This window comes from Takifugu flavidus, chromosome 13 (assembly GCF_003711565.1).
Source record: "Takifugu flavidus isolate HTHZ2018 chromosome 13, ASM371156v2, whole genome shotgun sequence".
Taxonomy (NCBI): domain Eukaryota; kingdom Metazoa; phylum Chordata; class Actinopteri; order Tetraodontiformes; family Tetraodontidae; genus Takifugu; species Takifugu flavidus.
In genome coordinates, this window is record NC_079532.1 from 14,167,368 (window position 1) to 14,182,560 (window position 15,193).

At 42.9% G+C, this 15,193-nt stretch overlaps 1 protein-coding gene across 1 annotated transcript; it reads left to right on the plus strand.

The window, feature by feature from the left end:
• The first annotated feature begins 974 nt into the window (after positions 1-974).
• On the plus strand, positions 975-11,761 carry LOC130536602 (uncharacterized). Its single transcript, XM_057052655.1, has 6 exons — positions 975-1,115; positions 7,265-7,422; positions 7,558-7,722; positions 9,725-10,115; positions 11,113-11,289; positions 11,580-11,761. Exons 1-5 carry the CDS (start codon positions 975-977, stop codon positions 11,173-11,175), a joined length of 918 nt encoding a protein of 305 aa, XP_056908635.1. The 3' UTR covers positions 11,176-11,289; positions 11,580-11,761.
• Positions 11,762-15,193: the final 3,432 nt, after the last annotated feature.

The window sequence follows — 15,193 nt, forward strand, 5'->3', positions numbered from 1 at the left end:
TCATCAGTGGTGGAAAAGCTGGAGTCACCAAACATTTGACACCTGTATCCATATTAAATTCCTTGACCGACCAACTGATTCACCTTTTCCAAAAGTTCTCAATAAAGATCAAAACTTTTATTGCTCCTCGGCCATGGAAAAGCATAACTTCAACATCTAAAGGAACCAAGAAATCACCATCTTCACAGGCGATCAGGAAAATCAATGATGAGTTGAGTGACATCATCAATCCTCTTCTTGAAGATATTCCCAACTCTGAGGAGCTGCAAAAGGAAGTCTCTCGGGAAATTCGGAAGGTGGCAGATAAAACAGTTTGCACTCTCTGTGGAATGAGGTCGAGAAAATCATCTGCCTTTAAAAACATAAGAAAGAAAATGCAAGCAGTTTTGACCAAATATTTCGCCAAGGTTTGCCTAATGAGGATGCTGACCCACCTAAAGAAAAAACATTCACAGGAGACTTCAGCTCTCAGTGATTCAGTAGAGATGATACTAAATAGTCTCACATCTCAGTTTATGGATAATAGGTACCAGAATATTGAAAGTGAGGATCCCTTCCTCCTCATGTTCAAGGATTTGTGCGATGATAAGGTTTTGGTTTTCAGCCAAGAACTGAGCAATCTGATTTACCGCCACGCATTACCAGAACCTCTACCTCGCTCAGTTTTAAGAATCTCATTTGAACAGAGCTCATTTGCATTTGCATCACAAAGTAAAGTCCATGCAGACGTATGGAGCAAAACATGGATCTTTATGGTCTTAATGAACTGGTTCCTGACTACCCAGATAAACTCACTCACTGACCGGTTGACATTACCATTGATGGGCAAAAGTGCATCCAGAATGATTGAGTTTTCAAGACCAAGCATCACTGAGATTGAGGATGCACTCAGTGAACAAGATCCAGAGAAGAAGAAAAATTATGTAAAATTTATTATTGAAAAGGTGGTTTTCACCCTATGCTCAGATGCAAACATGGTACCAGAGACAAGAGATGAGATCATCAATAATCTGATTGAAACTGTGTGGAACAATGTCCAAGATGAGGAGTTTTACATTCGCAGGGACGTCTTCAAAAACTTAAAGAAGACCATTAGGAAGAGCTTATACCAGAACGTGGGCTCACCAGAATATGTTTTATTTTTAACCACGCATGAAGATCCAATCATTTTTGATCGAATCATGTTGGTCATCAACAAAAAACTGTTGAGGTCACAGAAAGAAAAAAATGCATTTGGCAAGATCTTCTCATTTTTGGGCAGCACAATTGACAGGATCTTCAAAAGAAAGACCAATTAGATATTTGTTGCCCCAGACTACTGTTTAACCCTCAGCCTGGAGATATCTGATGGTTATCATCTTACATATCCACAACCTCAGAAAGAGACACTATCTGACAGAAGCAGGATTTTGATCTGACAAACTTGAGACACTTGGCAATCGATCATCATCATCATCACCATGATTTAAATGTCCTTTCTCCTTCTGTAAAGGAAACATATCACAGTCAAAAAGTATTACATTTTTTTGGGGGGGGGGGAATAAAGAAAAAATTCAAATCTTTTGTAGTCTATTTTTACAGACTAAAAGTTACAGTTACTAATTTGATACTAATACTAAGTGATTCTCCAAATATCTCTAGAATCCTAAAGCTTACCGGTACATATGATTTTATGGACCATCCAAAAGCATTTTAGTAATCACAAAAAAATCTGGGATTTGTGGTACTTCAACAAGATGTTGATGAATTGCTTGGAGACTCCGACACTCGGTACATTTACTTGCACAGTGTAAAGAAGCTATGCTCAGAATTGTACTTTGGCATCTCGTCAGAATTTGTTCCCTGTCTTTTTTTGGATGGTAAAAGTTGGATTCAGATTCATTTATTTGTCCCACATGGGGAAATTTAGAGTGCAACAGCAGCAAAAGCATGCAGAAAAAAATAAAATTTGAGATAAGAATAGAAAATATACAAAAAATGATGTATATATACAATAATCCTAGATAAGTGGATAATCAGCCCTTGTATACCTGTACATAGTACAGAGGGTGTATACAATATACATATCAGAATATATAATATTCGGTGTGTGCTATTGGGCATTATGTTTGTTTTGCAGTCTGACAGCAGCCGGCAAGAAAGATCTGCGATACCTCTCCTTCACACAGTGAGGGTGGAGCAGCCGCTCACTGAAGGAGCTGCCCAGTGCTGTCAGGGTGTCCTGTAGGGGGTGCGTGTGAGAAGAATTATTATGTTATTATTATTGTTTAAATGCTATGATGTGTAGATTCTAAGTGTTTAAGGAATGTTGTTAGGAAAGAGGAACATGTGAATGTTTTACAAAGGTGCTGCTTACAACCGAAACCAGCACTCAGATGTATCCTGTTCCTTAAGATAAGAGAAGTTGTGAGGATAAAGGAAGTTGTAAAGATGGGAGAAGTGGTTAGAAGATAAGAAGTCATGAGAGCCTGTGCCCTGTTTGTACCAATAAAAGAGGCGAGCGAGCAGCAGATGAGCAGAGTTGACAAAGGAAGCTTGAACTGCTGCTCGACTCTCCCTTGCAAGGCCTCCTGTTGTTTGCGTGGTTGATCTGAGTCTAGTGACGAACAGCACGGGTGACTAAAACTTCACCCTCACAGCGATGTGTTGTTCAACATGGATGACAGCTTAGCCATCATCCTCCCATTTACCACTACCTCCACGGAGTCCAGGGAGCATCCCAGGACAGAGCTGGTCCTCCTTACCAGTCTGTCCATCCTCCTCCTGTCCCTGATGCTGCTGGACCAGCAGACTATCCCATAGAAAATGGCTGATCCCACCACAGAGTCATAGAAAGTCCTCAGGAGTTGTCCCTGCACTCCAAAAGACCTCAGTCTCCTCAGCAGAAACAGTCTGCTATTGCCCTTCTTGTCAAAGGTGTCTGTGTTGTGTGTCCAGTCCAGGTTATTGTTTAAGTGAACACCCAGGTACTTATAGGTCTTCACAAATTCGACATCCGTTCCCAGGATGTTTACCGGTGCAGGCGGGGGGTTGTTAAGCCTGCAGAAATCCACCACCAGCTCCTTGGTTTTATTGGTGTTGATCCGGAGGTTGTTCCGCAGGCTCCAGTCCACAAAGTCCTGAATAAGTCCTCTGTACTCCCCATCGTCCCTATCAGTGATGAGGCCGACAGCAGCAGAGTTGTCAGAGAACTTCTGGAGGTGACATGATGACGAATTGTATGAAAAGTCCGCGGTGTAGAGGGTGAACAGGAAAGGAGCCAGAACTGTTCCGTGCTACAGAGAAGCCAATATGACTCGGAGCCCTTCACTCTGACAAACTGTGGTCTTTGTGTGAGGTAGTCCAGAATCCATGTTGTGAGGTGGTGATCCACCCCAGCTACCTGCAGCTTGTCCTCCAGCAGCCTGGGCTGGATGTGTTGAACGCACTGGAGAAATCAAAAAACATGAATCCTCACAGTGCTTCCAGCCTTCTCTGAGTGAGTGAGGGAGGAGTGGAGGTGGTAGATGATGGCGTCATCCAGTTGCAGCAGAGGAGACTGGGCTGGGGAAGGGGTGGGTGCCTGATCAAATCCATTGAAGAACAAGTCCTGGTCGTTTGCCCACCCCCGGTTTCCCACAGGTTGGGACTTCTGCTCCTTGAAACCCAAGATGGTCTGCAATCCCTTCCAGACCCCGCAGATGTTGTTCTGCTGCAGCTGGTGCTCCATCTTCCGCCTGTAGCTGTCTTTCTTGTGCCTGATCTGCCTCCTCAGTTCCTTCTGCGCAGACTTCAGCTCTTCCTTGTTTCCAGACACAAAAGCCCTCTTCTTCTCCTTCAGGAGAGCCTTTATGTCTGGGGTGATCCAGGGCTTGCTGTTGGAGAAGCTCTGTACAGTCCTGGTGGGTACGGTGTTCACACAAAAATTAATATAGTCAGTGATGCAGTGGGTGAGATTGTCAATGTCCTCCCCATGGGCGTCGCTGAATGCATCCCACAGAGTTGAGTTGAAACAGTCTTTCAGGACCTCCTCGGCTTCTTCGGACCACCAGCCCAGGGGAGGAAGAGGGAGAGAGTGGTGTGCCTCCTTGGTGTTGGCATAGAACAGTTCCAGTGTTTTATTGTCCCTGGTGTGGCTTGCGACGTACTGGGTGAATTTGGGCAGAGAAGAGGATGGAGAGGTATGATCAAAGTCCCCAGAGATGAGGAGGAGGGTGTCAGGGTGCTGTGTCTGCAGCCTGCTCACTACTGAGAGCAGAACATCATAGGCTGCATCGGCATTAGCAGAGGGGGTGATGTACACAACCACAGCGAGGGCATGTGTGAACTCCCTTGGCATGTAGTGAGGTCTCATGCTAATGGCCAACAGTTCAATGTCCTTACTGCAGTGCTGAGACACTAGTAAGTGCTTACTTGTCTATGTATTTTGTTTTTCATCCAGTCCAGTAGGCTGGAGTGGTTTGGGTAGTGCAGTCTATGTTTAGTCCTTAGTGATGGACAAAGTCCTCTCATAATTTGTCCAGTGAAATGTGTCCCTCGGTTTGAATTGAAGCTCTGTGGAATGCCACAATGCTTTCTGAAGGGCAATTAATTAGTCATCTTTCCTGTGTGGCAAGGCTTCAAACCAGTTTGAAAACATGTCTACACATACAAGAATATCTTTTATATCCAACACTTGGGAATATGTCCAAAATCTAGTTATAGAGCTTTAAAAATCGTGATATTTATTCACAAAACTTTTGGACACTTTGCGAACCCTCTGGCACACCAGTCTTTAAACTGATATTGACAATTTTTCCTTCGCTAGCTTGCAGCAAATCATGCACTGACCATGTTAAATAACATTAACATGAACCATTGTCCCAAAATTATTCAAAATTTTTCATCCACGTGAGAATCACAACTTGTGTTTTTCCACAGCTGCAGTCTACTGTAAGAGAGCTACTGTATGTAATCAGAATGGCAAGGTCCAAAGCAGGTGTAGGACAGTTTACTTGGACAGGATTTCCATTTTAAGCAGCTTCCCTGGTTGTGTGGTCAGAATTGCCTGTGAAACAGGATCATTTGATATGGTGTGTGCTTTACATGTAACAACAGTGATTGATACAGGTAGTTGATATGTGCCTAATGGCCAAATGATCAATTTGCCATCTCTGAGGTTGTCATGAATCCTCAGTTTAGCCAAGATGAACCAAAAATCATGCCGACAACTACAGGTATATGGTAGGATTGTGTTAAATTCCACCCTTGTGTTTGGACATGTACACGAGCAACAACAGGTAATCAAAAAAGGATCAACTGCAGGGGTCCTTGATGATTTTAAGATTTTAAATATCAATTAAATAACTCTAGAACATTTAGAACATTAACTAAGCCGGTTCCCCCCACCCCCCATCAATGTCTGCCTGTTGCACCCCCCTCCAAGGTAATTGCGCGCCATGTTGTGCAACCCCTCCTATACCCACTGGCTATGATCTGCTACACCCCTCCCTCCCACACGAAGAATCACGAGCAAAACCACCCGTTTTCAAATGCTGATTTGGACCACTTAACGCATTCCAATTCTAGCGAGGTAGGTCTCTTTAGAACCACAAGACTTTGAAATAGAAAAGTGTCAAGTCTCATAATTTCAGTTTACCCTGTCACGTAAAAACGACGAGTTAAACACAAAGCTCTCTTGTTTTTCCCCGCTCTGTTGTGTATTGAGTTAAGAGGAGCTTTGAGCATGTGTTGAGCTCCTTTTTACACAGTTTTTCACTTGGTTACCTTTGATCCTGATTATTGTTGGATTGCAATACCTCTCGTGTGTCACTGCTAATCCTCGTGTTCTTTGAATGAAGACTTCAAGAAGAAAAATGCCAATTTCAAAATGAATATAGCAATAGAACCAATTCAAGATACAAATATTACAGAGCGCCAGGCCAGTTCATAACCCTACAATAACAGAGTCCATTGCCAGGGCATGAAGTCTGACAACCTAACTATCCCTTGACCCAGTCATTTATAGAAACACATATGGAAATTATTGATGCTAATTCAGTCCTATCCAGTTTTTCTTCTTGGATGACCTCGTCTTCTTCTTCCCGTCCCATTGAATGCTGACACAGTCCTTGTTCTCCATTGTCTCCCAAATGGCCAGTTCATAGTTCACCTTCTTGCAGAGGAACTTATCAACACCAGTAAACTATGCTGTCACGTTTTATGATGGGGGTTCAACACTTCCCGTCTGAGTGTATCCTGCTGATTACAACTATCTAAACAACAATCGTGTCAAGGAAGGGTCAACTGACCTTTATTACACTGACTAAACATTCTACCATTCCTAACTTCTAAAGTGCTTCTAACAGAAAACAGAAACATATGGTACAACACATGATAATAAAATAAACACAATTCTCTTCATTATGGTACCTTTTATTTGCTTTGATCTGAACAGTTGACAGTATCTTCAAAAGAAAGACCAATTACATGTTTGCCTGTTACCATGGCAGCCCCAAAGTGACTCTTTAGCAAATATTACAGCAAGCCTGTTAAAGAGATGGTCACTGACTTTGAGGGACAGCTGAAATGAAAGGTTAACTTGTGACAGAGAAAGAAAAAGTCAAGAATATCCAGGAAGGAAATACTGGAAAAACGAAACAATACAGATGCCAAGGCTTGTCTTTTTAAATCATGATTAGAAAAAACTATGAAAATTCTAGACAATTCCGCAGAAATTGTGAGGGTGTGCCTCACCATCTGTCCGCCCCCCTCCGTCCCACCCTTAATGTTTGCCTGTTGCCCCGCCCACCAAGGCAATTGAGCGCAATTTTGTGCAGCCCCTCCCATACCCACTGCTGCCTCCCATCTCCCACACACAGGCCTCCGGTCAAAACCACCCGTTTTCAAACGCTTACATGGACCACTTAACGCCATCCAATTCTATGGAGGTAGGTCTCGTTAGAACCACAAGACTCTGAAATATAACCGTGTCAAGTTTTATAATTTTAGTTTTCTGGGCACTGAGAAACGACGAGTTAAACTCGAAGTTCTGAGCCGTTTTCCCCCGCTTTGTTCTACATAGAGTTAAGGGGAGATTTGAGCGGACCAGTCGGCGCCTTAGCTTGTTTTATGGGGCGATGGTTAATTTAACGTCGTTAAAGTGACATTTGCGAGTTAGAGGAAGATAATATCTACAAAAAGATTTTTTGAATCAATTTAGGAGCTTCCGGGACAGAGTTGTGGCGATTTGTTTGGAAGATTCTCGATCTGAGTTGTTCTGCTGCTCCGCTCTAGGAACCCCTAGGACAAGATCCCACAAGATTTACTGTTAGCTAAAGACAAGAACAATACCCACCTCCCATACCCACTGCTGCCTCCCGTCTCCCATACACAGACCTCCGGTCAAAACCACCCGTATTCAGACGCCGATTTTGACCACTTAAAGTCATCCAACATATGGAGGTAGGTCTCGTTATAATCACAAGACTTTGAAATATAACCGTGTCAAGTTTCATAATTTTGGCTTAACTGGTCACTGAGAAACGACAAGTTAAACACGAAGTTCTGAGCCATTTTCTCCCGCTTAGTTCTACATAGAGTTAAGGGGAGATTTGAGCGCCATTTTGTCCAGCCCCTCCCATACCCACTGGCTGTGATCTGCTCCACCCCTCCCTTCCTCCCTCCCACACCCAGAATCGCGAGCAGAACCACCTGCATTCAAACGCTGATTTTGACCACTTGGCGCCATCTAATTCTATGGAGGTAGGTCTCGTTAGAACCACAAGACTGAAATATAACGGTATCAAGTTTAATAATTTTAGTTTACCCAGTCACGTAAAAACGACGAGTTAATCACAAAGCTTTTGTCAGTTAAAAAACGTTTTCCCGCACTCTTGTGTTTCTGTTTTTGTTTTGTTTCTGTCTTTTATTTGCTTTGATCTGAACAGTGTAATATTTATTATTATGCTTAAATGCATATAAAATTGAAGAGACAAAGTTTAAGCTTGCAGGTTATTGTTTAACAGTCCCACAAGATTTACTGTTAGCTAAAGACAAGAACAATTATGTCGTCACTACAACAGACAAGTGACTTTGTTCTAAACATTATTCACCCACAGATCCGGTCCTTCCTTGAAAAGACGACCACAGAACAATGGAGATAATTCCTGTCAAGTTCAGCAGATGATGCCACTAAAGTTTTAGTTGCAGAATTGATTTTAGAAATTATTGCGGCTCTTTCCAACTCTGTTGTAGCATCAATGAAATCGTGGACACCTAAGACTGAGGAGCATCTGATGTCAGAGCTGGAAGTCTCTCTTCCTCAAACATTTTCAGAAGCTTTGGGAATTCCCGACAAGGTGGACAACATCAGTTTGAAGACCCTGACAGGTGTAATTCACGAGGAAGTCAAAAACAACCTCATCAGTGGTGGAAAAGCTGGAGTCACCAAACATTTGACACCTGTATTCATACTAAATTCCATGACTGACCAACTTATTCACCTTATCCAAAAGTTCTTAGCAAAGATCAAAACTCTTGTTGCTCCTCGGCCATGGAAAAGCATAACTTCAACATCTAAAGGAACCAAGAAATCACCATCTTCACAGGCGATCAGTAAAATCAATGATGAGTTGAGTGATGTCATCAATCCTCTTCTTGAAGATATTCCCAACTCTGAGGAGCTGCAAAAGGAAGTCTCTCGGGAAATTTAGAAGGTGGCAGATAAAACAGTTTGCACTCTCTGGAATGAGGTCGAGAAAATTATCTGCCTTTTAAAAACATAAGAAAGAAAATGCAAGCAGTTTTGACCAAATATTTCGCCAAGGTTTGACTAACGAGGACGTTGACCCACCTAAAGAAAAACCATTCACAGGAGACTTCAGCTATTAGTGTTTCAGTAGAGAAGCGGCACGGTGGTGTGGTGGTTAGCACTGTTGCCTCACAGCAAGAAGGCCCCGGGTGGGACTGATTGGGGACTTTCTGTGTGGAGTTTGCATGTTCTCCCTGTGCCTGCGTGGGTTCTCTCCGGGTACTCCGGCTTCCTCCCACAGTCCAAAGACATGCATGATTGGGGATTAGGCTAATTGGAAACTCTAAATTGCCTGTAGGTGTGAGAGTGAATGGTTGTGTGTCTGTATGTGTTAGCCCTGCGATTGACTGGCGACCAATCCAGGGTGTACCCTGCCTCCGCCCATTGAGCTGAGATAGGCTCCAGCCCCCCCGCGACCCTCAGTGGAGGAACAAGCGGTAGAAAATGAGTGAGTGAGTGAGTGTTTCAGTAGAGATTATTCTAAATAGTCTCACATCTCAGTTTATGGATAATAGGTACCATAATATTGAAAGTGAGGATTCCCTCCTCATGTTCAAGGATTTGCGCGACGATAAGGTTTTGGTTTTCAGCCAATTTTAAGATCGTCATTTGAACAGAGCTCATCTTCTCATTTTGGGGCATCACAATTGACAGGATCTTCAAAAGAAAGACCAATTAGATATTTGCCTGTTACCATGTGTATGAATAATTGATATATTGTTATCATTTAAATGCATTTGTATGTTTAGCACCTAAGTGCATGAAGAAGAAACAGTGTTTTTCACCTCTCTTGATTTAGTACACTTGTCCAGACCACCAACAAAACTTTTATTGCTCCTCGGCCATGGAAAAGCATAACTGTAACATTTAAAGAAACCAAGAAATCACCATCTTCACAGGCGATCAGTAAAATCAATGATGAGTTGAGTGACATCATCAATCCTCTTCTTGCAGATATTCCCAACTCCGAGGAGCTCCAAAAGGAAGTCTCTTGGGGAAATTCAGAAGATGGCTGACCCACATAAAGAAAAAACATCCACAGGAGACTTCAGCTATCAGCGATTCAGTAGAGGTGATACTAAATAGTCTCACATTTCAGTTTATGGACAATAGGTACCAGAATATTGAAAGTACGGATTCCTTCCTCATGTTCAAGGATTTTCGCGACGATAAGGTTTTGGTTTTCAGCCAAGAACTGAGCGATCTGATTAACCGCCACGCATTACCAGAACCTCTACCTCGCTCAGTTTTAAGATACTCTTTTGAGCAGAGCTCATTTGCGGGTCAAAACCACCTGTTTTCAGAAGCCGATCTGAACCACTTAAGGTCGTCCAATTCTATGGAGGTATGTCTCGTTAGAACCACAAAACTTTGAAATATAACCATGTCAAGTTTCATAATTTTAGCGTTACTAGTCAGTGAGAAACGACGAGTTAAACACTAAGTTCTGAGCCGTTTTCCCCCGCTTTGTTCTACATAGAGTTAAGGGGACATTTCAGCGGACCAGTCGGCGCTTTAGCTTCTTTTACGGGGCGCTGGTTAATTTAACGTCGTTAAAGTGACGTTTGCGAGTTAGTGGGGGATTATAGCTACAAAATGATTTTTTAAATCAATCTAGGAGCTTCTGGGACAGAGTTGTGCCGATTTGTTTGGAAGATTCTCGATCTGAGTTGTTCTGCTGCTCCGCTCTAGGAACCCCTTGGACAAGATCCCACAAGATTTACTGTTAGCTAAAGACAAGAACAATTATGTCGTCACTACAACAGACAAGTGACTTTGTTCTAAACGTTATTCACCCACTGATCCGGTCCTTCCTTGAAAAGATGATCACAGAACAATGGAGATCATTCCTGTCAAGTTCAGCAGATGATGCCACTAAAGTTTTAGTTGCAGAGTTGATTTTAGAAATCATCGCAGCTCTTTCCAACTCTGTTGTAGCATCAATGAAATCAGGAACACCTAAGACTGAGGAGCATCTTATGTCAGAGCTGGAAGTCTCTGTTCCTCAAACATTTTCAGGAACGTTAGGAATTCCCAACGAGGTCGACAACGTCAGTTTGAAGACCCTGACAGGCCTAATTCCCGAGGAGGTCAAAAACAACCTCATCAGTGGTGGAAAAGCTGGAGTCACTGAACATTTGACACCTGTATCCATACTAAATTCCATGACCGACCAACTTATTCACCTTTTCCAAAAGTTCTCAGTAAAGAACAAAACTTTTATTGCTCCTCGGCCATGGAAAAAACTGTAACATCTAAAGGAACCAAAAAATCACCATCTTCACAGGCGATCAGTAAAATCAATGATGAGTTGAGTGACATCATCAATCCTCTTCCTGCAGATGTTCCCAACTGAGGAGCTGCAAAAGGAAGTCTTTTGGGGAAATTCAGAAGATGGCAGATGAAGCTGTTTGTGCACTCTGGAATGAGGTCCGCGAATGGCCCTCGGACCGCACGATGTGCAAAACGGCATGTAGAAGAGCGTGGTAAAATTGTGGAAAAGTGCCTAAGTGCTTGTGGTACGTCAAATGTCCCAAATGATTGTGAATAACTGTCCAAATCTTTCACTGAAGTTTAAGCCATTAAGCTATTGAGCCATCTGCTGGATGGAAAAAATGAATGCAGGGCAAAGCGGTGACGGTCTGTGGGTGTAGTAGTATTTGAACACACAAGTGATGTTATTTGTGCGATTAGGTGCAGTCAGAAATTGAAAAGATATGCCCAGGGCCTGTTGTTGCTTGCTGTATTTGAGGAATAACATTTGTTGTGCAAGAAAACAGTGATGATACTGTCATTGGTCCCTTTTCAGGTTCCTACACTGTGGTGGCTCAGAAGACTTTGCCAGGTGTCTTGGGAATGGATGCATCCTATGTTTGGAAATGAATAAAGCACTGACTGATTAAAGAGAGGTGGCCACATCCACTGAAGAGCAAGAACACTTAATTTACCAATGAGTGCTACAAAATAAAAATTAAAAAGCTGTGGCCATGACCAATGTTGACAGCCTTATTTTTTTTAACGGCCTCAAGGTCCTGCATCGTATGGTGGTGGTGTGCGTTTCCGCAGTATGTATGTCTCGGGTGTGGACTGGAAAGTCATTCCCGTGCGAGAAAGAATACAAACGTGCATTGTATTCAAACAAGGCATTTATTGTCAAGTGCAGTCAATAAAACACTGTCCAATCTTTGCTTAAACCTGGAAATGAGGTCCCAAAAGAATGTCCACAGCCCTTTGATGATCAACTGTATAGCTTTATATGGAACACACAACAAACCTTTACCAGGTTTCCCCTGCTTATTTCTATCCAGCTTGTTGTGAGTCTCCAGTTCACTTCCCTCTGAGTAACTGGGTAGCCAAGGACGGATGGACCATATCCGCATGTCCTCCTGCTGCTGACTGGTGTCTCCTCCGGTTTCAGATTCTTCTCCTGAACTGGATGTTGAGATAGAAGGGTGGTGTTGGAGAGACAGTTTTTAAGGTCATTCACACTGAAGAGTTTCAGCAAAAACATTTAGAGACGATCAATAGTCTAACATTGATGGAGAACGACAAGAGTCTAGTTCAAAACTGAATTTTCTTCCATGGCATTGACTTACTTTGGTTGGGCTGTGGACGTCTTGTCTGGTTCTGCCGGCTGATTCAGGAGTTTACTAACTGGTTCTGCAGGCTTTACCTGGATGACTTTACAGGGCAGCCTGAACTGAGATCTTGCTGGCATCTCTGAACACATAAAGTGACCATTTTAACACAATCATCAATAGTTCACCACAATGATTTGCATGTTTAAATTAGATTGGGAGGTGGACAGTGAGTGACCTTTACCAGGGTTCCCCTTCTTATTTCCAGTCAGCTTGTTGTCAGTCTGCATTTCATTTCTCTCAGACTGACTGGGTAGCTGAGGACGACGGGACAATATCCGCATGTCCTCACTGGGTCTGTGGGATGTGTCACACTCCCGCTTTTGTGACTGGGATTTTAGTATTTTAGTCTCCTCCTGTTCACAGGACGTTTCTTCACTTGAGGAGTCATCAACAAACCTGAGGAGTTGCCAAATTAAATCAGTTAAACTCAAAGCCATGCAAAGCTGCTCATGAAGGTGTGATTATTTAAAGAAAGAGGAGAAATATATTTTGATCTCCTTAATCACATTCATCACACTATCAAATTTTCCTTACATCGTGGAGCTCTGGGTTGGAGTGGGCATGGAGACCTTCCCCTGTGAAATGACAGATCATTTTATTGTTTGCATGAAGTTGTACCTCAATCCAAAGTGTTAAGGTGAGAGAGTCAGGGAACCGTCACTCTTAGGCTGAGATAATAATTAAAAAAATAATAATAATAAACTCGCCGAGCTCGAACGAATTTAAGTCTAGAATTTCCCTGTTTGTGTTTTTCACCATACATCCATGGTGAATATGCTCATTAACGTGCACTGCACATTCTGGGGGATTGTATGTTATTTCACTTCCTCTCTCAACCTAATTATGCAGCCTGTGTCAGAGTGACAGCCGGTGTGAAGCTGACGTCCTTACCGTCTGCTTCCGGCTTTTATTCTGCTCCCTGTGGTCCTGTTTCTGCACACACACCCACATACAGTACATGCACACACACACCCAGAGACATTGGAACAGAGTCTGCTAAAGAGATCACAAACTTGGATCCGTTTCAATCAGGCTCATTTTGAGCAGAAGGTTTAAGAATATCTCTATATAAAGACCAGGTGAACATCTGAACCATTATTAGATCATCTGTAGGGACCGATTGAGTGTCATTGTTCACCTTATTCACATCCTTCAGGGTGCTGTTCTCCGACTCCAGAGTGAGGTTCTCCTGCTGCAGCTTCAGGATCTGTGCCTGGAGCATTGTGGTTTCCTTGCCGGAGTTCTTCCTTTCCATTTTGCAATTCCACTTTCTCCTGCTGCAGCCTCAGGATCTCTGCCTAGAGCATCATGGTTTCCTGCCGGAGTTCTTCCTTTCCATTTTGCAATTCCACTTTCTCCCGCTGCAGCCTCAGGATCATTGCCCGGAGAATTGTGGTTTCCTGCCGGAGTTCCTCCTTTCCATTTTGGAACTCCACTTTCTCCTCCTCCAGATTCAGGATCACTGCCTGGAACATCATGTTTTCCTGCTCGCGTTCCTCCTTTTCATTTTGCAACTCCTGCTGCAGCCTCCCGCTCTTTGTCTGCGCTTCAAGCTTCTCGTGCTGCAGACGGAGGTTCTCCGCCTTCAGCCTCAGGTTCTCGGCCCCCACCTGCATTGCTGACTTCTCCAGCTTCAGTTTCTCCTTCTCGTAGTGCAGCTCCATCTTTTCCTGCTGCTCCTGGTTGTCAAAGGAGACAATGACATTTTGTTTTTCACCACATGGATTTACAGAAATGGTTTTGTCTGGACATCTGCCCAAACATTTCAGTCACATCACAAACCCAACAGCAGTGTGGTTCTTCTACCTTTGCTGCTTGGGTTAGCTGCATCCTCAGACTGCTGATCTCCAGTTTCAGACTCTCGATCTCAGAATTCTTCTGACCAATCTTAACCATTACTGGAAAGATGTAAAAAACAAGGTTTTTAGAGTCCACACCAGTGAAACATGAATGTGACGTGTGAAGTATTTACAGTTCTTGCACTGCTCTCGGGTGACGCCGCAGCATATGTTTCTGGAGGAAGAAAGCATTCAGGTACTTCTTCTCACAGTGTTGACACTGAAAGTAAAGACAACACAGCCAATATTTAACTTTTTTTTTTTTTTTTTTTTTTTTTAGAAAACCAGACCTTTTGACTGATTTTTGTTAAAATAATGGTTTTAATATTCCTCAGGAGCGAGGCTTTAACATCTGAACGCTACCTGGATGCCGTTGTTGATGTTTGCTGCAAACAGAGATTGTTGCTTTTGAATAATAGTTCTCCTGGTCTTCAGCTCAGAGACCATCCCCTTCATCTTCTCCTCCTACTCCTTATTCTTGTCCTTAAGCTTTTGGCACTCTTCCTCACTGGATTTCAGCTTATCCTCTGTGTTTTGCAAGCCAGAAATGAGTTTTTCCTGACAATGATGCAGCCACTCCAGTGACAACTGGACAGTGACAGTAAAAGCTAGAATATCAGGACAAATGTGGACCGAAACAATGTTGAATCGTAATTTCACCACTGCAGACTTTGAGTACTCGTTTCCTTCAAATTAAAACATATTTTGCGGAAAACGAAATTCAATTCATCCAATGTTGATTTTCTAAATTATTCTATCAATAGTGGGTTAGTTTCCGACTGCTTCACACGAGCGGTAAAGTCTGCAATGTTGCAGTTTAGGATTCAAATCGGCTGTTTAGTTTTTGAATTTGTTTAACAATGTTTTCCACCGCTTCTGATTTGAAGGTTGAGACAGGAACCGAACAGAGAAGTTACATTTTGGTCGGGATGTTCTCTCCAGCA